Source organism: Orcinus orca, chromosome 6 (assembly GCF_937001465.1).
Source record: "Orcinus orca chromosome 6, mOrcOrc1.1, whole genome shotgun sequence".
NCBI classification, from domain to species: domain Eukaryota; kingdom Metazoa; phylum Chordata; class Mammalia; order Artiodactyla; family Delphinidae; genus Orcinus; species Orcinus orca.
The window spans coordinates 76,099,558-76,126,595 of record NC_064564.1 but is presented as its reverse complement, the minus strand read 5'-3'; the positions used below and the strand labels follow the sequence as shown (position 1 = coordinate 76,126,595).

Below are 27,038 nucleotides of genomic sequence, written 5' to 3'. Positions count from 1 at the left end.
AGCATTTGAGGTTCCTTTTTACGTTCTATAAAAACACCCTAGGGCTTCCCTGGTGGCGCAGTGGTTGAGAGCCCGCCTGATGATGCAGGGGACACGGGTTTGTGCCCTGGTCTGGGAGGATCCCACATGCCGTGGAGCGGCTGGGCCCGTGAGCCATGGCTGCTGAGCCTGCACGTCCGGAGCCTGTGCTCCGCAATGGGAGAGGCCACAACAGTGAGAGGCCCGCGTACCACACACACAAAAACAAACAAACAAAAAAAACACCCTGCTTTGAAGATGGCTAAAAATAATTGTCTCCCTTGTGTGTGTGGATATGAAGGGTGAGGTAAAGGAGAAATATTTTGCTTTCTATATTCAGAACGGGCAATCAGCATACCTGCCTGCCCCTAAGGAAGGTGTATTCACTGCTGTCCTAGAATCAGTAGGAGTGACCACATGAAGACTGTTGTTCAAATGAGACTTCACACCCACCCCTCCCACCACAAAGGGCTGTAACTAGATACTCCCTTGGCTACCAGGGATCTAGCAACTGAGAAACATTTTGCACCCTCAGTCTATGACCAGCTGGAGAAGTTGTTTATTTGGGATTTCAAAGGTTAGAGGAGTGCAGAAATGCTTAAAGTCTTTTAAAATCCAGAATGATATGGCCCTTAGACCAGGTAAGTGGGGTCCATGTGTTGAGCCCCAGGTCTCACTCATTTCCCTCCCCCCACTTTCCCTCCTCCCCTCCACCTCCTCCCCTCCCCTCCCCTAGGAGCTTTGAATTGCCTTCCTTGAAATTTCTAAGTCCCCTTCCAGTGTTTGGAACTGGTGCCTGATGTCAGCCCTATTGGTCTAAGGAAGTGTCTAATGCTAAAGTCCAAAGGAATCTTAGAAGTGATTTAAATCAAACCCTCTTGTTATACAGATGGAGAAACGGTCCCAGGGGCAGCAGTTAAGTACCCTAACTAAGGTCCCTTGCTGTTAGAAGTGGAAGAAGGATTAAAACCCAGGACCCTTGTTTATCAATCCTGTGCACTTTTTACTTTACTCTGCTGATTTCTACAAAAGTCTGCTTTGTCCCCCTTCCAACTAGAAGTGCGTCTCACTGCTCAAGTGCCTCAAACTGCCCTAATATTCATTTAATGAACATCACTGCCCCAAACATTAATTAACATAACAAGGCAAGGTTACTTCATCACAAAAGAAAGGGGGGCTAGTCTAAAAAAAACAAAGAAGAAAGAAAAGAAAAAGAAAAATGTTCTAAGCGTTGAATAAAGTAAAACCATAAGTATTTCCCTGGAAACCTTAGGTTCTTTCAAGAATGTTACAATGCATTTTCTTAAGCCAAGGAGTCACGTTCAAGTACATCCAGCATCCATGACCACTCTATTAAGAGGAGGCTCAGAGTAGAACATGCCCTAGGCTGGCAACGACTCCATTGATTTCTCAGCCACAGCAGGAAGCAGAAAGGCCTCAGGAACCAGATAACTGAAAATACACAAAGTACAGCCCAAGTAAAGCCACCGCTGCCATACTTACCATAGTTGCTTGGGATTAGTCCCGTCCTGCCTTTGGAGGTGCCTTTCCACCAATTGGTATCACTCTGGTGAAAGAAGAGTTAAATTAAGTGGGACCGAATCCAGTTTACATTCAGTCATTTTTAAAACCATGTGGCGCATATTGGCCTCATTTTGGCCTTTTCAAAGGGTAGAGCAGTTGACACTTTTTGTTTTATTTTAGATAAAATACAACATACTTCCAATTCAAATGCAGAGTTACTGCTTTACCAAGTGTCCATCAGCCCTGGTCACACTGATCAAGCTTCCTCACTCCCTAGTTATGGATGTCCATTCCCCTTATCATTAAATTACAAATATACACACATCTGCCTGCAAAAAATCAAAGACACTTCATCATAGAGACTCCACATTCAAACAAATCAAACAGAGATAATATGAAAGAGAAGGGGAAAAATTATGTTTAGTTTAGACTATCTGTAGGATTTTTTGGTCCAGAGTCTAATTTCTCTTAGTCTCAAGATATGCATATATTTGGTTTTCTAAAGATCTCTTTATTTCACCTTTGCTTTTTTGGTAACTTTTTATCATAGAAAAATTCAAACCTATACCAAAGTAGAAGGAACCGTATAAGGAACCTACACATACCCATTTCCTAACTGCATGAACTATTTACTCATGGCCAATACTGTTTCATGCATATCCTCACCTACGACCTGCCTCCCCTTCAGATTATCCTGAAATAAATTCTAGACATCATATTCTTTTATCTGTAAATATTTTAATACGAATCTCTGAAAGATAAGGACTTTTCCATAATAATAACACCATTATCATGTGTTATTTTGTTTGCTAGCTTAAAATTTTTTCAACAATAATTCCTTAATATCATCAAATATCTACAATACTCAGAATTTCCAGTATGTCTTATAATAAAGTCCATACAGTATGATTGATCGATTTGCCTCTTAAGTCTCTTTCAGTGTATAGTTAGTTTCCCCCTTCATTTTTTTTTCACTCCTTCACAATAGACTTTTCATAGAAACTAGTTTGTTCCGAAGAGTTTGGAAGAGTCTGGATTTTCCTTGTTGTATCCCTTGTTATAAAAAAATGTGTTCCTCTGCTCCCTGTATTGCCTATAAATCGGTCATTAGTTCTAGAGGCTTAATTAGATTCAGATTCAATTTTTTAGCAAGACTATTTCATGTGTAGCATTGATTCTTCCATCAGGAGACACACAATGTCTCTCTTTTTGTAACATTAGTAACCACTGATGAGCATTATTTGGATCCATTATTTCATAAGGGTTGCAAATGGTGACAGTCTAATTCTATCATTCCTTCTTCATTTAAATAACTAGAATATTACTTTAAAGACGAACTTTCCCTCATCAACTCTCAGGTTACCCAGAGATAAAGTTCATGGAGAAAGGCAGAATAAATACTGATTCTTTTCCTTTAGAGTTGTCAGAATAAATACTGATTCTTTTCCTTAAGAGTCATCAGAATAAAAAGTTGGTTCCCTAGCATTCTCTCAGGTTGACCAATGATTTTTGTTTTTAAGTATCATTAGGAGCTCATGGATTTAAACAGAGTAGATTTGTTTCAATCCTTGGGATTGTTGCCCTAACTGATTGCTCAAATTGTCCTATCTTTGACCAGTGGCAGCCTCTTCAATTTAGTTCTGTGTCCTTCCAGTGTGACCCTAGTAGTCTTTGGGAGTTTCCTTGCTTTCTAAGAACGAGATGTCCTGGGATTATCTTGTACCTTTCCTGCCCCCAACCTGGTACCAGACATTTCTCAAAGGAACTTTGTTCCTTTTAATGGGAAATAACATATTATTATTAGGTTGGTCTTTTTTTTTTTTTTTGGCCTTTTCAAAGGACAGAGCAGAAATCTTTTTGTTTATTTTATTTTAGATAATATACAACATACTTCCAATTCAAATGCAGAGCTACTTAACTTCATTGATCTTACATCTATCTGTACATCCTTTCTTGCAGGCTGAAACTGCCAGTTTTCTACATCATTGACTTAATGACTCATTTGCTCTAAACTGCAACACACATGCATCAATCTCAGAATAACAATACCAACACTTCTCCAACATCATGATTAAAAACTGTTTATAATTTGGGAGTAGAAGTTCTTTTTGTTCTTCATATTATTCTACTAGAGATATTCAGTTGAAATGCTGAGTTTTAAAGTCACTTGGAATAGTTCCTCTCTGTGTGTCATGCCAAATACCTGGGGTACAACTAAGTTCATTTGATTCATTCTGCTTTTAATTTTTAGGGATTGCTTTTTATCATTTAATTTAATTTTATAACTATGCAAAAGTTTACATGATTCCAAAGACAGATCTCCAAAACAAGGTGTAATTTTTAAAAAGTCTATATTCCATCTATGTTTCCTCTACCCTTTTCCCTTTCCTTTCAGAGAAGAAACTACTTGTTAAAAATTTATGACTCCTCCTTTGACTTTTTATTTTAAATTGAGGAAAATATGTATATCCTCTCACCCTTTCTTACTTACATAAGTAAAGGCACACTATCCACATTTTTTTCACCTTGCTTTTGTTCACTTAAATTACTCCATAATATCATATAGAGATATTCCTCACTCCTTTTTATAGCTGCATAATACTGTTTGTAGATACAGCAAAGTTTATTGAACTATTTTCCTATTGATGGAGTAAGGGCTACTTCCAATCTTACGTTATTACAAATTATGCTCAGTGAGTGAACTTGGGTATATGTATTTCTATACAGATATACATGTAAATAATGTACAATATTACAGCTATACAAAATAGTCTTATACATCTTTAGTTCATGCGTGGTATGACAAAATATTGGCTGGGCTTACCATGTCAGTAATGTAGATAATATCACCTTCTTCAAAGTACAATTCATCTGGCTAAAAAAAAAAAAAAAAAATTAAGTTTTACTCCATGTGATTTTTTCATGAATTAGAATACAATGATGATGATAATTATACAAATTCCACATTCTAAAATCCTTATAGACAGCGTAGTTTTTATATACTTAAATCTGCACATAAACCATATAACATTATTGACAAGCTAACACATGCACAGAAATGTGAATTTTCCCATGATAAACTTTAAAGAATATAAGAAACAAGAATTCCTCCCCACACACCCACACACCTTATTTTCTTCCCCAATGAAAGCAAGGCATTTTTATACCAAAATAGAATATTAATAAAACTTTTTCATTGTAAAAATTTCAAAAGGTGATATACATTTTTTCATAAAAGGATAAATGTCTAGAACTAAAACCATGAAAAATAGCTAGAAGCTTGGCTCTCTCCTAAAAGATTAGCCTTCAGTCCTTAAACACTTTCATATCAACATCGCTCTCTACTTATTTTGAGAAAACCATTATCTTAACTCTTCATGTTCAAAGAGAATGAATATCTTATATATGAGAACAGTTAATACATAATTCAATCATTAATAAGACTAAAGAGGGCTTCCCTGGTGGCACAGTGGTTGAGAATCCGCCTGCCGATGCAGGGGACACGGGTTCGTGCCCCGGTCCAGGAGGATCCCACATGTCGCGGAGCGGCTGGGCCCGTGAGCCATGGCCGCTGAGCCTGTGCGTCTGGAGCCTGCACTCCGCAACGGGAGAGGCCACAGCAATGAGAGGCCCGCGTGCCACAAAAAAAAAAAAAAAAAAAGACTAAAGAGCCGAAAGATATGAAGCAGTAACTCGTTCTAGATCTTAAGCAAGCTCTAAGGGGTTAATTAATTACACAGACAATACATGCTCTTATACCAGCCAAATGTCCTACAAACTCCCTGAATAAAGCCAGGCACTTTAATTAAATATCTTTTTCCCATCAGTAGATAACACTTATCAGCATGACTGTATGAGTAAATAAAATGTCTAGGGAGTTCCCTGGTGGTCCACTGGTTAGGACTCAGCGCTTACAGTGCTGTGGCCCAGGTTCAATCCCTGGTCAGAGAACTAAGATCCTGTAAGCCGCCTGGCGTGGCCAGAATCTATATATATGTATATTTATGTCTACTGATGAGCAAGTTTCAGATATTGGGAAATGTTTACATTGTCATGCTAAGTGAAGAATGTAGGGCACAAAATTTTACATAGGATAAGATCATGAGCACATATTAGTTTCATAATGCTGGTTGGAAAAAAAATTTTTTTAAAGGCTTTGATATTTGATTCCAGTTACTGCTCCACACAAATAAAAATTATGCTAGTGAAACAAATTATTTCATTCTTTCATTTTCCTTTTGTTTATCTCTCTCAGCTGCAGACTACGGCAGTAAATGTGACTCTGCAACAGTCATTTACTGAGTTTCAAAGATGATCTCTATTATTTTTATAACTATTTCCCCGTGAATATAGATGAAGACTATATCAGCTATATCATGCTTTAAGCAACCATAATTCATATTTAGATGCAATATGCATTCAAATATGAAAATTAGCAAATGATGATTAATGAAACTAAAAAATGTGAGTTCCTCTAAAAAGCACTTTCTGAAGCATTTCTTAATTTACACTTCGATCTACAGAGACTAGACTTACACATAGCATATCTATACAAAATTAGTTGAGCCTGTGTAGATCAATGACATACATTTTAATATTATTGGAAATAGGCATTTGGAAGAAAAAAAGTAAAGCCTTCTAAGACTTTTCTCAATTTTTCCCTAAAATGTCCTGATGATCTATGATCAATATTACTACCAATATGTGATGGATATAGAAAGTGATTAGGGAAACAAATTGTTTACTTTAGCACTTCCCTGCCGTTAACTGGCTCACTTCTCAGAGGCCAGAAAGGTGACTCACTGCCACCATAGCATCCCAGCTGGTGGGATGGAGTAGCCATCCTTACAACAGTAAGGAATGGGTGGGGAGAATGAAGCAGGATGCAAGGAAGTAAAGAAAATAGAATATATGTGAAATCTTAGCATTTTTTTGGAGTGACTGAGTTTCTTGGAGTTTTGAAAGAGTTCAATGTCTTGAAGAGAAGCTAACCTTGCCCACTTACGTCTAACAATCAATCCTCCTCAATCAGTGCTTACGTTGAAGTGAAGGAGTCATGTCTAAAACCACAAAAGTCAAGTTTGCCTGAATTTCCACACTTAATAAGATCATTCACCCTTGAAACAAAAGGCACATTTTGAGAAAGTGCCAAACACATAACTTAAAAAACAAAGAACATACACAAGTCTCTGTAATTAGTCTTCCTCATAAAAAGGAATAAAGCCTGGAAGAATGAGAAGTCAGTGTTTAATGGGTACAGTTTTCTTTGGGGACAGTGAAAATATTTTGGAACTAGACAGAGGTAATAGCTGTACAACATTGTGATTGTACTAAATGCTTCACTGTTCACTTTAAATACAAAAAATTGTTAATGTTGTGTTATGTGAATTTTACCTCAATTTTTAAAATCATATGGTGTTTGTAAATAATTCTTTTCTTTTGTGGTTTGGTAAAATGCATGATTTGGAAACTGTCACCAAGTACAGTCATTTCAAAACTTCTTGCGCTGTTTCGGATTTTAAATTAATGGCTGCTCTTCAATAGCAGTGCCTGCCTCAGCTACCCATTAGATCAGACTTGTTTTTCAACTAAGGGAGCAACAAAAGGCAGTCGATTTCCGTCAGGTAAAAAAAGGTCTCGCTAAGTTTTCATCCTGAGAAAAGAGAGTGGAACGTTTATTTTCTTTTTAATCAATAGCTCCCAGACACACAATGCTACCCCCGCTAAAATATCTTCTTCCAAAGAAGCTAGGGGCGGTTTTTCCTAATGTAGTTGAGGAGGTCGTTTACCAAATTCTTCAGACTGCTGGTGGCAATATAAACGACAAGGTAATTTCATGATTTTAAAACTCAGATAGATTTGTACCTCCGATATTCACACTTTCCATTAAGAAACCACTTGCAGGACACAATGTAAATGTTCAGTGAGGATCGACTTTTAAATTCCTGGCATCGTATTCATGGACTATGATGGGAAAAGAGTGACACAATCAAGTAAGCACTTGTCTATTTCTAGTCTGTTCTTTGGTTTTTAACCACATTCTTCTTTTCCTCTCTCCTTGAACAACCACAAGGTATCAGAACAAGTAAATTGTTGGCCACTGGGATGTTATAGGGATGAGTACCCACTTGGTAATGTATATCCTGTTCCATATATTCTTGGTAACATATAATTCTCAAGGCATTAATTTTGGTTGGTTTATGCAAATATGTATTTTATGAAAAATTTTGGAAAGACCGTGACGTCCTTTTGAAATTTTCCACATTTGTCAACCTGGAGCCCTGAGAATTAATAAAAAGAAAAAAAAATCAAATTCTCCACAGATGTTTTCATTTAGCACTTTATAGTATTATCATGTGCCTGGCACTGGTCTGGACACTTAGAATCTCACAGCAACACTGTGAGGTGGGTGCTATTCTTATCATCACATTACAGATGAGAAACTTGTCCAAGGCCATATAGCAGGTACATGGTAGACCCTAAACTTGAACCGTGACATTCAGATTCTGGAGTCCCTGCCCTTCATCACCACCTCTGCTTTCTCTCATACAGAAGGGTCATGCATAGCCATTACTGGCTGCCATGGTGTCATGATCAGGATAAAAGGCAATGGCTGTGGAAAATATCTGTTGTTTCTCTCTTCCCCACCCCAACATAATGCAATACAACAAAATCAACAGCAGTGCCTTATACTTGCAAAGCATACTTAACGTCATTTGATCCTACAACAGCCCATTAAGGCAGGGCTGGGTCATGGGTATAATCTCCATCTCACAGCCAGGCTCAGAGAGGTTGAAGAACTTGCCACAAATCACACAGTTAGTGAGTGGTAGGGCTGGGCTCCTACTTCAGCTTTTGGAATCCCATCCTAGGGCTCCTTCCCCTACATATAGTGCTATAAACCTAGAGGAGTCCAGCAAATGTTACATGATAGAGAGGAGGATCCTGCTGGTTTCCTTGCAGAAATCAATATACCTCCAGCACACAGGAAATGCTCTTCTCTCTCCATCAGTGCAACACTGGTCTATCCAGTCTTACCAGGCCTCTATGTGACACTTTATTGGATTGGAGGTTGGGTAAGAAATAAGAACCAAACAGGGCTGGGTGATGTCAGGACTACCTTGCCTTCATGCACGACAGAGGAGAGAAATGCATTGACAGGAAGAACCAAGAGTGACAAGCTTCCCAGTGGATCACCGAGATGAGTTGGGTATTGCTGTCCCTATCTCCTGAGAGTAGTACAGTAGCTAAAAACTGGACCCAGGTATTTCTGGGGTGCTGTACATGTCAGCGATGGTCTCACAGAGTCCAGCTCAGCCCTTCCAACTTCTTTGTCTCAATGACTTTTAGGTGAGTTTAGGATATACTGGGGTACACCCATCCCACTAGAGAAGATGGCCACTGGGCCCAGGGGAGAAAGACCAAACCGAGCTTGTCCAGAAGAAATTCTCATTCAGAAAAGAATGTTAAGATGAACCTAGTTCTAGGGTGACATTCAAAATACTGAACAACTGGTACAGCATGGGCACTTGAGCATTCAGGAAGACCCCTGGGACCTGATCAGCCAGGCACCTCCCCTTCAACATCTGTATTGAGCAGAGATGGAGAGGAGCAGAGTGTGGGAGCAGCAGGGCATGAGGTAGCCATTACTGACCATCCAGCACACACAGGATGAATTAGCGGCACTGCTCTACAGCCTAGGATGCTTGGGACCATGGATATTAAAAATAGCATTTTAAATGTGGAATATTCAAAAAACCTAGTGAATTAAATGTCTATTTTCTCCTGCGCATTCAATAATAACCAAGACTTTTAAAAAGCTGTAGAGGGACCTCCCTGGTGGGGCAGTGGTTAAGAATCTGCCTGCCAATGCAGGGGACATGGGCTTGATCCCTGGTCCAGGAAGATCCCACATGCCACAGAGCAACTAAGCCCATGTGCCACAACTACTGGGCCTGTGCTCTAGAGCCCACGAGCCACAACTACTGAGCCCATGTGCCACAACTACTGAAGCCTGCGTGCCTAGAGCCCGTGCTCCCAAACAAGAGAAGCCATCGTGATGAAAAGCCCGCGCACCGCGACGAAGAGTAGCCCCAGCTCGCCGCAACTAGAGAAAGCCCTCACGCAGCAACGAAGACCTGATGCGGCCAAAAATAAATAAATAACAGTAGAGAGACTCCATCCTGGAAAAGAACTGGAGGTTAATTAAAGTAATCAATACATCAACCAATCAAAAGTATGTGTTAAGAGTCTATGAATATAGCAACCACTACTCCTTCTAATAGTAACAATGACTCCTTAACAGTATCAGCAGCTTTACACAATCTCACTTAATTCTCACTGAAACCCTATGAGATTATTATTATTTTCACTTTACAGATGAGTACACTGAGGCACAGAGGTTAGGTAATTTCTGAATTTACCAGGTCACACAGCTGCTAAAAGAGGCAGAGCGGGTCCTAAAAGCTACTGTAAGTTCTAAACCCCTGTGTTCTGCACCCTAGACACTGTGCTGGTGAGCAAGACTGCAATGCCAAGTGCAGAAATTCAGAGGCGGGAGAGACATCCCACTCCTCCATGGGGTGATCAGAAAGTCTTTATGGAAGAGGAAGTGTGTGATCAAAGCTTAGAGAGGTGCAGAGCCATGAGTCTACAAAGAGTTCAGAGATGAGTTGTACTGTGCACCAAATCCAGACTGGAATGGTCCACGAAGGGGAAGGAGTGGAGGATGGCAGGACTAGAAAGGGGGCTGGACCACAGAGGACTCTGTCCTTAGTCAAATGAAGGGTTGAAGCAGCTGATGACCATTTAGGACAGAGGAAGTATCTAAATGAAATCACTTTTGGTTTTTATGTCAATTTGAAAGTGAAAAACTGAATACTTACAGTTCTGGGTTCAAACGTATAAAGAGCTCTGAACACTTTAACTTGCCCTGAAAGAAAGGAAAGAAAAAACACATGATCAATTCTTTCATTTCTAAATTTGCTGTAAACAGTATTTTCCTTTATATTCTTCAGAATTCCTTAACTAAAAGCCCCTATGAGAAATTTATTTTGGAATTAAGTGTTTTTTCTGCATAGGAGGTATTTTTAAAATATTTGTTAAATGAAAGTATGAATAAACACATACCTTCCCCCTCTCAAACAACAGGAGCTACCTAATTATTTGTACTTAGCTTCTGTCCTATGTAGAACCTCTCCAACCCTAAGATCTAAGTTTAAAAACAGAAAGGTGAGAGTTTAACATAAAGAGAGACTTAATGGGACAATCAACAGTAGTTGAATATTCTTAAATTAATGGCTTAGGATTTTATATTTTCCAAGAGAAAAGAAAATATCAGGGAGAAAAACTGTACCTGTTGGAGAAATCTGTGATTCCATTAAGTCCCACAACAGAGTTCAATAACTATCCAAAAATGAGTCATGTTCATGAGAGCTGTCCATTCTGCCAAACCATCTCTCTCTTTTTATGTCCCTTTGCTGCATTTCCATAACACCTGGTATCAGAATAACTGATTTGCTGGCCTGTCTCATTTGAGGGCAGGAACCCTGACTTGTTCAATCTCCTGGCATCTACCTGACATATAGTATGAACTTAATAAATGCTTGCTAAATAAATATATAAGTATAAGAACAAATTCAAACAGTGTCGGAAAAAGTCTACACATATCAAAATAGAAGAACTACCTACTTAAAATGTGATAACAGTTCAGTTTCAGTACTGGAAGAACCTTTAGAGATGACCACCTAGTCCAAGGGCATTATTCAGAACAGTGGTCCCCAAGGTGGGACACAGGAAGACTACTTCAGAAATTATGTACATTTTTATCTTATTCATTTTCATTCCTATTTTAACATGTTTTAAAATATAACAGCATGATTGGGACTTCCCTGGTTGTCCAGTGGTTAAGAATCCACCTTCTAATTCAGGGGATGCAGGTTCTATCTCTGGTCGGGGAACTAAGATCCCACATATCGCGGGGCAACTATGCCCGCATGCCACAACTACTGAGCCCATGAGCTCTGGGGCCCGTGCGCCACAACTAGAGAGAAGCCCACGCACCGCAACGAAGAGCCTGAGTGCTGCAATGAAAAAAATCTTAGTTGCGTGCCGCAACTAAGACCTGATGCAACCATAAATAAATAAATAAATATTTAATAAATAAGTAAATAAAATATAACAGCATGATAGAATACATATACAACTTATAAATACATTTACTGGGAGTAGTCAAAACCTTTTGCTGATAGAATGTTAAGCATTATGAGGGTAGGTGTTTTGTTTTATGAATGATATATCCAAGTACCTAGCACAGTGCCTGACACACAGGAAGCACTTAATAATTATTTATCGAATGAATGAAGAATGGATGAATTAAGGAATGGAAACGTGTACTCAAAAAAAAAGTCTGAAAACCAGCAGTTTAGAACAGCACTGTCCAATACAACTTTATGCAATGATGGAAAAGCTCTACATCTGTGCTACTCACATATAGCTACTGAGCACTTGAAATATGGCTACTGAGGAACTGATTTTTACACATTATTTAATTTGAACAAGGTTAAATTGCCACAAGTGGCTGGTGGCTAGCATACTGAATGACACAAATTTAGAACATCAGAAAATGAGAAATGACATGATGTCCATTAAGAAGGGACTATGTAAATCAACTCTGATTCAACCTTATGATAAAGTCATTTAAAAAGAATGCTGCAGACAGACCCACAGACACTGATGTAGCAAAAAGCCTGCAAAATATTCAGTGGAAAAAAAAAAAACACGTTATAGAACAGTATGCCAAGTACCATCTATTTACGTTGACAGCACACAAACATCTTGAGTGGAAACACCAATTATGGGAATCTTCACATTCTACTTTAAACGCATTGTTTAAATTTATTACACTGAGCGTGTATTACTTTTATTATCAATGAAAACAATAAAGATACTTTCACTGCGGGTATAGCGGGGTGGGAATCATTCTTTCTTCTAAATGCCCTAATATAGAAGAGCCATTCAAATCCCCTGTTACTTAGTGTGGCTGCAAGAAAACATTATTTTTGCGATCTGAATTCTAGTGCCACTTCTAGAAGCAAAAGTGAAAACTCTTTTTTGTTTGGAGTTTGTTTTTTACCCCACACCCTTAGGCCTAAGAAAGGAAACATTAAATGGAAGGAGGAGCTGCCAGGAGAAATATTTTCTGCTGACCTGTCTCTCTGAGAGGAGAGATTAACTATCTTGATTACTTCAAACTTTCCAAAGAGAAGTTACACAAGGAAGCATCCACTCGTGACCAAACTCAATAATGACAGAATTTTCTTGCTCCTTTGAGGGAAGGGCAGGGATGAGACAGGCTATGTATGATTTTGGAAACAAGATCCAATGTCAACTTAACGAGCTTAGAGAAAATTCAGTATAAATTTTAAAACCTGGAAAAAGAAAACTTGGAGTGTGACTAAGCCGCTGAATTTTGTAACTGTATCTTTTGCGATTGTCTTACTTAAAATGTTCACAACTTAAGAGGAAGTTGGAGATTTATTTGCATCTTGATTTATACTAAACAGAGGACATCAGGCAACCCTCTAGGCCATTATACGAGGGAACGCTCTCTCTATGTAATGCTGTAGAAAACACTTTCACATACACGATCCTTTTTCTCAATTAATGTTGAGACATTAGCCCCTTGTGGGTCCCTTTTAACTCATATATTATAAAAGTTCTAGGCCTTAATTTATTCCATTCCCAAAGCTGAGTCAAGTAGAAATGAAAGAATACAAAGAAGCAGGCAGAGGTTATGAAAGAATAGCATAAAGAAGCAAAACAGATGACTTTCAACCCTGGATATAGCCTCTCAAGAGAACAGCAATTAATAATACTTAATTCACTGATCATTTTTACATCATATTTAATTCAACTGTGTGCAAGATTCTATAGCACAGGTTTACACAGAGTACTAAAGGGAAAAAAATCAGGGTACTCTGTGTTTCTATAGTATTGTCCTTGCAGACATCCAAAACACAAACAAACAAAAAAACAATCTTAATAAGTCATCAAGAGCAGGCGCTGATCAATTCCAAACATATTTAATGAAGGCAGATTCACAACGTAAAATAGTTGTGTTCTTGTATGTGCAGAGAGGCTAAATTAGATGCCTTCTTCAGATACCCTCCATCTTGACCATTTTCTCACAGAAGTCTGGTTACATACAACGAAGGGAGAAAGTGGAACTGAGAAGATGGCACGAATTACCTGAAGTCACCCTGGAATTCACCCTGAATTAAGACTGGAAACAGGCCCAATCTTTTGCCTGACTCTCATAAACATGAACTAGCATGTGAATGGTGTTAAGGATTTCAGCAGGGCTGGCCTCCTAACATAAGCAAGATAAGCAAATTCCTATGACACCAGCAGCAGCTGGCTCCTCACCTTGCCAGGCACACCCTTCTCTTTTCTTTGCAACCCCACCTAGACCCTGTAGTGAAAGGCTGAGTCCACTAGTCATCAGCCAAACACTATTCTCCTCTGGAGTCAGGCTGACCGCTTCCCCTACTACCACCTCCCAACCTCCCCTCACCCCCGACTTCAATAAACTAATCCTTGTCCATAGCAGTTGAGGCTGATAGAGGGAAGGGGATCTGGGATGGGGTCTCGAACAGGCAACGAGTAAGAGAATTTGCTGTTTCTGAGGTCTGCAAAAAGAATATGTATTGTTGCAGCACTAAGGCCCTGAAGTAGCACATAGAAGGACTTGGGGCTTCCAAACTCAAACATACAATTTCTAATCTACTTTATTCTCTGTTGGTGGAAGAGTGGAGGAAAAGCTTCTAGAGTGAGCCACTAGGACAGCATTAAAAGCAGACTGCTCACCACAATGGATAGACATACCATAAATGGCAAGAAGAATGACTATTCAAAACATCAGAACTTAGTCATCTGTAACAGACCGACTATTTCATTTACATTCTGCTGAAAAATGTTGGGAGGCATGAGACATTTTAGATGGACTTCATTTAAAATGGCTATGATAACTACTACACACCCACTATGATAGTTAAACCCCGAAACACTGACAACGCTAAGTGTTAAGAAGGATATGGAACAACTGGAATTCTCAGACATTACCAGTAGGTGTGTAAACTGGTACAACCACTATAGAAAATTACTTGGCAGTAGCATTAATTCATTTTTTATGTCTTAACATGTCTTTGAGATCTTAAATGCATTTCTGAGGAAGAAAACCATCCTTATTTTGCATACAAAAATGACCCCTCCCAGACAATGTCACTATCCCCAGAGTACAGTGAGTCTCAACATTTTTAAACTCTAGATCATGACATATCAGTAGATGGTAAAACTAATTTAGTGGCTTTTAAAAATATTAAATAAAACAGAAAAGACCAGAGTACTGTAAATAATAGAAATAATTATGGCTTTGTGAAACTTTTGTTTCACTAGGAGGACTGGACAGATGGATGCAGAAATGAATGTTTATTTTAGAAATTTACCAAATACACACTTTGGCATAATGCCAAATGGCCAAATATTAAAATCAACATTTGCCAAAGCTAAATGTTGCCTTTACAGAATGAACTACTGGGAAAGAAGAATAAATCTGAAATTTTATTCAAAAATTAATTATGATTACAATTTTATGATTAAAAATCCTGGTAGACCCATATTTAAAGTTTGATATAAAAGGGCAGGAACCATAATTCCTCAGCACTGGCAACTGCAGCCTGATAAAACTTCTGCAAAACTAAATAAATGTTCTCTCTAAAATGAGGTCTGTGTAAAAGCAAGATATTATGGTGCTACTTCTGCCAGTGTAGCTGTTTCTGATGATGATTTTGCCACCAAGTTAGTAAGCTGTCCTTCCTCCCTAATAGAAACTGACTGAAGTCAAGACTTACCTCCTCTTCATCTCCTGGGCTTGAAGATTTGCTCAATGCTGGTGATGCAATTTCATTGAAAGCAATCCCACAAAGGAGACAACTGTTTCCCCCAAATTATTAGGGACTGTATTCGCTCAACACTGTCAATCCACACCTATGATTTTTACTATTTATATAATAACATTTGGACATATAAAATTCATAGCCTCACAATCATCATTAATTATCACAATATTTTATTCTCCAATAAAAAATGTACATTTATACTTTCAGTTGACTGAGAGAATTTTCATATATAAAGTACAAAGAGGCCATTTGAATTAAGTTACATGTAGAGTATGTACCTATCTTTCAAAGTGAATATTAAGAGAACAGTAAATCCAAATGGCATGCCGTTTGCATCACTGGCATGGCATAAGGGATACCTATGCAATCTACAATCCTTGATCAAGTACAAGTCTTGGTGTGCCAAAACTGACACTGAAGTAGGCATTCCATCATTTGGTCAGTCATCCAAAGCTGAATGGCAGACTTTGGAAGAAATATGAGGGGAAGGTAAACTTCTGTGTACCCCTATGCTCGTGTGTGTGTGTGTGTGTGTGTGTGTGTGTGTGTGTGTGTATTTTTGAATGTACCAGGTCATGAAGTAAAACATATATATTTCTTATTGGAGGTCAAAGTCAAAAAAAGTTTGAAAGCCACTGCTCTAGACTATCTGATCAAGTTAGAAATTTGCTACAGGACTCTAAAGAATGGGTAATATTCTTCTACTTTATGAATCTCAAAATTCAGCCAGCATATAAACTATAATATTCTCCCATCACCCCCAAAAGAGGATATTATAACCAATTTTAGATAATTATAACCAATCAAAAAGAAAGATGAGGAAGAGAATTATTTGAACAAGGAAAAATTATAGAAAAATAAGAATTTACTATGTACATATATTTCTCACATTTATCTAAGCAAATGCAGGGAGTATTAATCTTAATTTATATCCTGTGGGTATAAAAAAATGTGTCTCAGGGTAAGTAAAAGTATTAATGTTATTTCTACGAGGCATATTTAAATTATTCTATTAAACAAGCATGATGAAACAGGATGTTTTCTGCTCAAAAACAAAAAAGAAGGAGTCTATGTGATAGTATCCAAGAGTCAAGGTCATCATTTCTATTGCTGGGGTGAAAGGAAACAGCTGTGCTGTTAGGCCAACACGGGGCTCCCCTGGGCTTTGTGGATTCCAACGCCCATAAATGAGGTGGTCAGTTCAGAACAGGCTTCAGGGTGACGACCTCTATTTGTCAGTCCACAAAAGCCCAGTGCTCTTGAAAAATAAATGTTTTTCTTGCAAAGAAAATCATCATGTGAGTAGAGCAATGTCCAAGAGTTTCCAATGTAAAGAATAAGTTTCTTCCCTCATACTTATATTCTTGGATGAATTAAATCAAATCCAACGAACTCTATTTGCATATACCTTTAAAGGCTATAACTAACAAAAAAGACTATGAACGTCATGTTTTCATCTCTCCTTACTCCACTACCACCTCTCCCCTGCTTCCACCCTATGCAATCCAAAGGGGGAAAAAAAAACACTAAAGAATTTGAAACGTGTCTTGACTGCAGCTGCAGGAATGGCAGACTCATTAAAAACAGTAGGCAGTGTGTTTTCTGACAAGAGGGTTCTGTTTATTAACAGTGTGCCTTTCTTATCCATTTTTTCCTTTGCTTTATACTTTGCAGTGCCTTTCGGCAAAGCTGGTTACTTTCACATCTTGAGGGGCCATATCTGCTGGTTATTTTTATTTCTTCTCTGCGGTATAACACAGAAGTCCATAAGAGCAGGGTTCAAAATTTCAAAAGACAAGCTCACTGCCAACCATGTCTTGACTGGTTAAAAATTAGACAAAAGAGCAATGGCCTGTAAAACCCTTCATCTCTAGACACCGTGCTTCCAGCGTCAGTTTGACAAGGAGACCGGGGAGAAAGAATGGAAGAAAACTATTTATTTCAGTCCTTGGAATTTAAAGAAAAAAGGCCACAGCGCCTTCTGCAAAAGGGCAAGATGAGTCTGAGGGCTGACTCATGACAGCAACGCCTGTTTCTGTACAACCTGTGAGCTAAGAATTAAGAATGGGGACATGTGTATGCATATGGCTGATTCACTTTGTTGTACAATAGAAACTAACACAGTATTTTGAAGCAATTATACTCCAATAAAGATTAAAAAAAAAAGAATGGCTTTACATTTTTAAATGGTTGGGAGGGAGCGCGGGAGGGAGGATCGAAAAAATATTTCATGACATATGAAAATTATCTGAAATTCAAACTGCTGTGTCCATAAATAAAGGTTTTCTGGAACGGAGCCAATATTTGTGTATCCTCTACGGCTGCTTCCCCATCCCAATGGCAGGGTTGAGTGGTTATAACAGAGACCATCTGTGGCCCACAAAGCCTAAAATATTTACTATCTGTACCTTTACAGAAAAAGTCTGCTGCCCTCTATCCCATGGTCCCCCTTTTCCTGTGAAGGACAAGTCAGACCAAAGCAGCATATGTCACAGGCTGAGGAGCTGTTGGGCCTGCCTCTCACTGGCCCCGCAAGCAGTCTGGGGCTTGTCCTCATCCTATGGGAAATGAGTGCATACATCCAAGATTGAAATAGAAAATTCCCTAACACTGGAACCTCTAATCTAAAAGGGAATGACCCATTTAAGCTCACATTTATGGGACACTTACCACGGACCAGACACCAGGCAAAGTGCTGACTTGCAGCAACTCTTCTAATCCTCAAAACAATCCTGGGACATAAATACTTTATTAAGACTATGTTACAGCTGAGGAAACTGAGGTTAGACGGGGTAACTAGTCCAGGTCTACACAGCTAGGAAGCGGCAGAGATGAGGTTTAAACCCATGCTGTCTGGCTCCAGGGCTCATGCTCTAAACACTCTGGATATGACTCCAAAAGATCTGAGCTGTTAATGCTGGCACACTGGGATTAAATGGGTTTAAACAAACGTATACATGTAAAGTACTGAGTGCAGTTCCTGAGGTATTGCATGTGCCCATAGTGTTAGCTTTTATTAATTACTATAAGTTTTTACCTTATTCCTTGAGTTTTTATCTTCACTGGCAAGATGGCCTCATCAAAACCCTATATATTACATATATCCTGTATATTAGATATATATATCCTATATTATATATATACCCTATGTATCCTGTATATTAGATAATTTATCATTCACAAGACCCCCACAGAGAAACTGAAATGCTTTTGTTAAGCAAACAAAGCATAACATCTAATATTATATCCCTTAGTGGCTATTAAAAAATTCAATGGGGGGCTTCCCTGGTGGCGCAGTGGTTGAGAGTCCGCCTGCCGATGCAGGGGGCACGGGTTTCGTGCCCGGGTCCGGGAGGATCCCACATGCCACGGAGCGGCTGGGCCCATGAGCCATGGCCGCTGAGCCTGCGTGTCCGGAGCCTGTGCTCCGCAACGGGAGAGGCCACAACAGTGAGAGGCCCGCGTACAGCAAAAAAAAAAAAAAAAAAAAAATTCAATGAGAGTTTTAAGTTGCCATTTTTGAAACCTATAGTCATTGTCCTCAGTCAGCTCAAGCTTCCTCAACAAAATACTATAGACTGGGTGCTTACGCAGCAAACATTTACTTCTCACAGTTCTAGAGGCTAGGAAGTCCAGGATCAAGGTGCTGGTCAATTTGGGTACTGGTGACAGCACTCTTCCTGGCTGGCAGATGGCTGCCTTCTCACTGTGTGCTCACATGGCCTTTCCTCTGTACAGGCACAGATAAAGAGATCTCTCTTCCTCATCTTACAAAAACACTAATCCCATCATGTGGGCCCCACCCTCATGACCCAATCTAACCTTAATTACTTCCCCAAGGCCCCATCCCCATCACACTGGGGGTTAGGACTTCAATACATGAATTTTGGGGGGGCATAAACATTCAGTCCATAACAGCAATGAATATAGAATTACAGAAATGCATGAACATGTAAATGTATACATATGTTGTTATACAGGTTACCACAATAATAATAAAAAAAGGATTTATGGGGGCTTCCCTGGTGGCGCATTGGTTGAGAGTCCGCCTGCCGATGCAGGGGACACGGGTTCGTGCCCCGGTCCGGGAAGATCCCACATGCCGCGGAGCAGCTGGGCCCCTGAACCATGGCCGCTGAGCCTGTGCGTCCGGAGCCTGTGCTCCGCAACCGGAGTGGCCGCAGCAGTGAGAGGCCCGCGTACCGCAAAAAAAAAAAAAAGGATTTATCATGATCTTTAAAAAAATTAGCTTTGGGGGATATGCTTATGTTATATAAATATCATATCACTGGTGGTAATTTATACATACAATCAGCTATGTAATATAAAGATATTCACAGAAGAAAAACTGGGAGGAAACAACACAATGTAATCTCTGGGTGGTAGAACTATGAGTCATGTTTATTTTCTTCTCTATTTTCTTAATTGTCTACAAAGAATACAAATCCCATACATAACCAGGAAAACATGGTCTCTTTTAATGCCCTATTGAAGGACAACCTAAAAATTACGTGTACTTTATTTATCGGCAGAGTATTTATTAACATGAGTCCTTTTCTTTTTTTTGGCCACACCGCACGGCTTGTGGGATTTTAGTTCCCCAACCAGGGATCGAACCTGGGCCCTCAGCAAGCAGAGCATGGAGTCCTAACCACTGGACCACCAGGGAATTCCCCTCCTTTGTCCTCTTTGACTCTCTGATCTCACTACTAAGAAAAAGAATTGGTGGAAAGACAAGCAACTGTAATGCCAAGTATGCTCACAAAAATGAGAATACAGGGATCATGTAAGCAACACAGACAGTGGGTAAACTCTTAGGTCAGTGCTGGCTGTATGGGAGAGGGCACACACTTTGTTTTTGGAAAAATGACAGGAGTGGCAAAGAGAGGCAGACGACAGGGTAGGGCAGACCTGGGAAACAGAGCAGTATACAGACAGAGGGGCTGGAGGCCAGAAAGGGTGGCCTAGGAATGTCACGTAGATCAATGTGCCTGAAGCCTGGCAGGAGAAATGGTGAGAGATTAGGCTGGGGACCAGAGCACAGATGGGCTAGAGATTTCTCAAATTTTTCTGATACCCACATTAAGAAATATTTTGCACATCAGGACCAAGGAAACACACACACACACACACACAACAAAAATTTTTCACCAAAAATACTTATCCTTACATTTACTGTATGGATGTGTGTAACCAGTGTTTAGAGACCATATGGAAATTTTTCAGATTTAGATATCTGGTACTCCTTGCAATAATAAAATATTCTCAGAATATATTAAAAAATGGCCTTGGAAATTATTTTATTTCAAGAGATTTTTTTTTAATTTGAGCAAATAATAAATGGACAAGCTTAAACTTCAGACTTCATGAATGACTAATTCCTTGGGAATTAGCACATGGGAAATAAAAATTTGCAAAAACAGCAACAAAAATGGTTTTAGCCCTCTATAAAGACACACGCTAGCAAGATAACATGATGATAAAAATGTTTCCTTTATTTCAAGCAGAACCCCTTTAAAACCTGATATAGGGACAAAGATATACACTGTATCTAAAGGAAGAATAAGAGAATCTCTAGAGATATAGAACAGAGCTTAAGTAAAGTACTCACTTCATGCTTACCGGATGGACACACAGGGGTCAAATCTGTAGTGAGAGCATTTTACTATTTCTAGTTAATCCTAGAACTCTTGTATAATAATACAAACTCTGGATGTGTGAAAAATATCAAACACAACAGGAAAAAGTAATTAGATGGCAAAGAATAAGCAATAACTTTGAAACTGAGCCCCTCTCAGTTCAGAAAAAGAATTAAAATTTTCTTCTGCAGCACATATGAGAGACTCTGAAAAAGTCCCTATCCACCACAAACAATAAATGCTGGAGTGGGTGTGGAGAGAAGGGAACCGTCTTGCACTGTTGGTGGGAATGTAAATTGATACAGCCACTATGGAGAACAGTATGGAGGTTCCTTAAAAAACTAAAAATAGAACTACCATACAACCCAGCAATCCCACTACTGGGCATATACCCTGAGAAAACCATAATTCAAAAAGAGTCATGTACCACAATGTCCATTGCAGCACTATTTATAATAGCCAGGACGTGGAAGCAACCAAAGTGTCCATCGACAGATGAATGGATAAAGAAGATGTGACACATATATACAATGGAACATTACTCAGCCATAAAAAGAAACTAAATTGAGTTATTTGCAGTGAGGTGGATGGTTACCTAGAGTCTGTCAGACAGAGTGAAGTAAGTCAGAAAGAGAAAAACAAATACCGTATGTTAACACATATATATGGAATCTAAAAAAAAAAATGGTTCTTAAGAACCTAGGGGCAGGACAGGAATAAAGACAGACGCAGATGTAGAGAATGGACTTGAGGATAAGGGGAGGGGAAAGGGTAAGCTGGGATGAAGTGAGAGAGTGGCATGGACTTATATACACTACCAAATGTAAAATAGATTGCTAGTGGGAAGCAGCCACATAGCACAGGGAGATCAGCTCGGTGGTTTGTGACCACCTAGAGGAGTGGGATAGGGAGGATGGGAGGGAGACCTAAGAAGGAGGAGATATGGGGATATATGTATATGTATAGCTGATTCACTTTGTTTTAAAGCAGAAACTAACACACCATTGTAAAGCAGTTATACTCCAATAAAGATGTTAAAAAAAAAAAGTCCCTATCCAAAATTATAACAGAACCAAAACCAGGAAAGTGAATTCAGAGAGGCCATCTATAGGAAACCAACAAGATGTCTAAGACATTCATTCCTTCTAAGATCATCTACTCACTAAGACAACAGCTTTTAAACTGGAAATTGTTTCCCTAATTGCATTCTTTCTCAAGTCACACAACAGTGCTCCTTCAAAAGGTTTATGAAGTATTCCAAAGGGTCACGTTCCTGGCATGAAAGTGGTGAGCCTTGCCCAGTGGCCCCAGAAACGTTGGACATGACACCTCTAGTGGAAGCTACGCCCATCAGCCATTCCAGGGCCAGACCTGGCATTGTTGAAGACTCAGCCCTGGCAAGGGGATGCCCTAGGTGATGAGTTCCTCTGCCCAACTCACCTGGTCCTGAAAGTCAAGATTGTCTATGGAAAGGAGGGGCTACATCTGGAAGGTCTGGGAAGACCCAAAGAGACCAAGTGACTCCTGGAAAAGGTCAGGGGAGAATCTTAACCCCAAGAAATGTTCAGGTATTTTCCCAAACCAGATCAGCTGTTGGGAGGAGGAACAGAGGAAGAGAGAAGGGAGTCCTTAGGATTTCCCCTAGAGAAGGACAAGGCTACAGAGAGACAAACAAAAAGCTCTAGTTTTCTGGGGTTATAATTAACATAGGGTAATAATTACAGGACCATTCTTATGAAAATCTCCTTTCTACTCAAGGCCTTGGGCAGGAGCTGTGATAACATTCCTGAGGGTTCTACACTTGCTTTCAGTGACTAACCTCAGCCACTAGAAGGCCCAAGGCACCTTTCACACCTACTCCTGAGACTGCAAATTGCTCTGGACTTTTTCTTAACTCTTTTTCATTAATGGATGCCCAGAAGATCACGTCTCTTTTTTATTAACACACGGTCATGGGGGAAGGCAAAGTATTGAAACATTGGAATTTGTTCTTAAACTTCTAGGAGTACTGCTGGTCCCTTCCCTTGAGCTTGCAGAACTATTTGTTGTTTACAATGTGGATGGGTAGACAGTGAAAATAACCTCTCTGCCCACAGGGACAGAAGAGGGAAAACTCCACGCTCTCTAGGGCAGTGGCTTTCCACCAATATGCAACGGTCATCCAAATTGCAGGCTTTCATAATAATTACTAGGAATTTGCCCTCCTTCAGTACCCACCGTCCAGATGCAGAAGTACCCCGCCTTCTCTTGTCATCTGTCCTAACAAACTGAAGTTCTTTACCTATAGTCTTAAAGATGTTTAGTGGAAAATTAACACTCAAGAGCACTATAATAATTTTTAACTATGAAACAAATTTTTTGTGTGTGAGTTCTAAAGTTATAGCAATAAAACTTATTCCCATCAGTACAATTCTATGTTCTTAACACTGTCATTATATCAGAAGCCCTGTAAGCATGTAAATGTTATTTTCTTTAAAAAGTTGGTTTCTTGTGTCAGATCTACATAACTGACAGAGCGATGGGTGGGCTGAGAACCACTCTCTTAGAGGAAGACTGTCAATCCTCTTTTAGAGAGAAGCACTGAAAACCCTCCTTCCTGGAATGAAATGTGAGAATTTCTATACGGCGAGGTCTGAACTTGAATTCATGGCTTAAAACTATCACCTCCAATAAAGACAGGAACAAAAAAAACAAGGAGAAAAGGGGATTCTGAACAGTATTTTACACAGAGAATTAATTTCTAAAAACTAGCCAAAGGGCTTCCCTGGTGGTGCAGCGGTCAAGAATCGGCCTGCCAATGCAGGGGACATGGGTTCAAGCCCTGGTCCAGGAAGATCTCACATGCCGCAAAGCAAAGTAGTGCCACAACTACTGAGCCTGCCCTCTAGAGCCTGTGAGCCACAACTACTGAGGCTGCATGCCACAACTACTGAAGCCCGCGCACCTAGAGCCCGTGCTCTGCAACAAGAGAAGCCACCACAAGAAGCCCACGCACCACAACGAAGAGTAGGCCCCCCTCAGCACAACTAGACAAAGCCTGTGCGCAGCAATGAAGACCCAACGCAGCCCAAAAAAACAAAAAACAAAACTAGCCGAAGATATATTCTTAGATCTCAAATCTATGGAGCTGATATTATTGAATTATAATTAATGTCATACATTTTCCAAACACAAACGTACACATGATGGCTACATTTTGCGAGGGTCTTACTGGAATCCGTGCATGCAGACCCCAGACACATTTCTGCAGAGCCATCCCAACGTTGCCTTCTAGGCAGCTGCAAAAAAAAAAAAAACAAACCCAAAACTCCACTGCCCTGTGTAGCCAGAGACTAAATGAAATCAGATCAGACCTAATTAAGAATACATTATGTCCCCACCCTAACCCACTTCCCATCCTTCTCTCTCTTTTCTCTCTCTCTCATAGAAATCTGGATGTATGAACTGCCTTTAAAAAGTATTTAATTCCTCCATGTTTGCATTCACGTGGCACTGAACACTGATAGTAGCAGGAAGATGGGTAGGGCTTATTGAAACTGTCCAGGGCCTCTATAAAAAGCACAGGATGAAATCATGTAGAAACTAGGGGAATTATCTGAAAAGTCAGTCTAAGGCAATAAAAATTCAGAATCAGATTTAGAATCAAATGAAAAACTGAGGCCCAGAGTAGTCTAGGGACTGCTTATCAAAGTGACCTAGCAAGTTAATTAAAAAAAAAAAAACTGGGACCAGAACTTCACCCCAAAACTAATGTCCATTTCCCATTACTACATTCTGCATCCCTCTCCTCCAGGTCACAGCTTGGTCCTAGAATATCTGCCCTGATTAGCCCATCTTTATGCTTAAATTCCTATTACTAAAGGCTAGTTCATTTGAAAAGCGAATTTCTGTCTCAGGAATCTTACTTATAGCTTATTTTTTAATGTAAGCACATTGGGGAAGGGGATTTTGATAAATCAATGATTGGTTTAATACTGCAGGTGAATTTACTCATCAGATGTGAAGCAGTGAGTTTATTCTCAGAGGCCCGTGGAACTAAGACAAGAGGAAACCAAGTTCCAGGTGATGTCAGCAACGAAAACCAGAATGGTCCTGAGCAGGATATTATAAGGCTCTCTGGGCATGTGGCCCTGGTCCCAGAGGTACCAAAATCAGAGCTCCAACAACAACTGGCTACGGCACTCAGGTGTGCCAAAGGTTAGGTCTGACGGATGGGTGCCCCAGGGGAAATCCATCTAAGAGCAGACACAGACTGACGCCAATCTTAAGGTCACAGCATATTGGAAAGGCACGGATGCGTTAGCCAAAGGGCCGTACAACATGGAGCACGTGTCCAAGCAAGCTAATGACAAGGGTTCAGGGCAGCAGATATCCCAGGGCCAGTTAATAAGAGAGTGCCTGGCTAGATGGCAAAACATCAGAGACCCAGTACCAACCACGAATCAGGAAATGGGCAGGAACCCATTATGGAGAACAGAGCTCCTACTAAACCAGTGTCAAGTCCTAGGGACCATTTAGAGACCCAATATTTAGGTATAGAATTGGCCCTCAAGAGTGGCAAGGTGTTAGGCAAGAACTAGAAGCAGCCCTATGGATGGGACAGACTCCCTGAAAGAGGAAGTGGGCAGTCGCCCTAAGCAGTTGACTCCCACTTCACGGCTCTGCTTAACGTAGGCCCAGGCTGTGGTTAGCAGCTGCTTGGGTGTCTTAGATTTAGTACCTGAGTACAGACGAATAACAGAGAATGATTTACTCCTCAACAGAAAAACAACGTTGAAAACTATCTCTGGTTTGGTATACCGTTCAGAAACGAACTTTGGAGGGAATGGTGTCTGTTGCTATGTTTCCCAGCCAGTTTCTTTGCCTGAAAAACCAGTTTAGGTCCTCCCAGGGCTACTGTCAACAAACTTGCACTGACTCATCAAAACAGTGGGCCCAAAAAGCAGCCCCCAAACCCTGTAAACATGGATAGGCAACATTTTAGAGATAGTCCTAAGAGTCTGGTTTCCAAGAAAGGAAATATGAGACTCTGGAATCTTCCAAATCTGGAGTCTTGAGATACCTGCCAACTGTGCCAAAAGCCTGGAGGAGCTCCTCTCAGCCTCTAGCTGCCCTCATCTAGGCTCAGAGAGCTGGGATTTGGAGGGGTCCTCCCCCTAAGCATGGATTGGGCCAAGCAATTCCAGGAAGATAACAGCCACTCCAGAACACCCTCCAGGTGGAAGTAATGTCCTTGTCTCATACAAGTGAGTTGAATCAAGCCTTTCCTCACAGATGAGAGAATCCTGAAATAGAACCCATGAGTTTCTCAGACCCTACCAAAATCCCTGGAGTAAGGGGATGCCAGAAAGACTCTCTAGGGCTGCTTTCAGATCATTGTAAGAGGCTGGAGGCAGACCCTCCAGCAAGAGAATCAACTTGGTCTAGAGACCCTAGATCCATCTCTAGGGTCTTCCTGAATTTGAATTTAAATTGCTTTTAGGTTCCCTGGGAAACAGGAGCACCAGACTGGGAAGGAACCCTCAGATCCCTCCCCCCAACCCCGGGACCCCCGGCCTCTCACCATCCCACTGTCCCCTCTGTGGCTTGCCCTCTTGCTACAGCCACCACCTCCACCTTTTGCCCGTCTTACCCAAGTGCCCTTCCCAAAACCCTGAGTGGCACCGCCCTCCCTCCCAAGCTTGTCTCTCAGTGGCTGAAGACCCCTGGGGTGGGGAGCTTCCTCACTGTCCTGCCCACCTAGCCGCAACTGGAGCCAGGCACCTACATTCTCCACACCCTCTCGAAGCTGCTGCTCTGCCGTTGGCCCTGACACTTGGAGGGTGAAGAACAGCCTGTCTGCTCGCCTGCTGACTCAGTGCTCTACTGGCTGTGCCCCCTCCGGCCTCCTGTCTTCTTG

The 27,038-nt window shown here is 40.3% G+C and overlaps 1 protein-coding gene and 1 non-coding gene across 3 annotated transcripts in view; both read right to left on the bottom strand.

Annotated features, from left to right (window-relative positions):
* The window catches only part of OSTF1 (osteoclast stimulating factor 1), a 49,099-nt gene that overhangs the window by 16,806 nt on the left and 5,255 nt on the right, over positions 1-27,038 (bottom strand). Inside the window, exons 1-4 of one of the 2 annotated variants that reach the window (XM_033440256.2) lie at positions 10,428-10,474; positions 7,671-7,823; positions 4,367-4,417; positions 1,522-1,585 (exon numbers count right to left, since the gene is read on the bottom strand). In XM_033440256.2, coding sequence (XP_033296147.1) covers positions 1,522-1,585; positions 4,367-4,417; positions 7,671-7,694 — 139 coding nt within the window. In that variant the 5' untranslated portion in view covers positions 7,695-7,823; positions 10,428-10,474. Of the gene's footprint in view, positions 1-1,521; positions 1,586-4,366; positions 4,418-7,670; positions 7,824-10,427; positions 10,475-27,038 lie in introns of those variants that run through there. The other variant, XM_004276377.3, reaches the window with a different exon arrangement.
* Positions 20,097-20,169, bottom strand: TRNAA-UGC (transfer RNA alanine (anticodon UGC)). Its single transcript has one exon. It is a non-coding gene; the product is annotated as a tRNA-Ala (tRNA).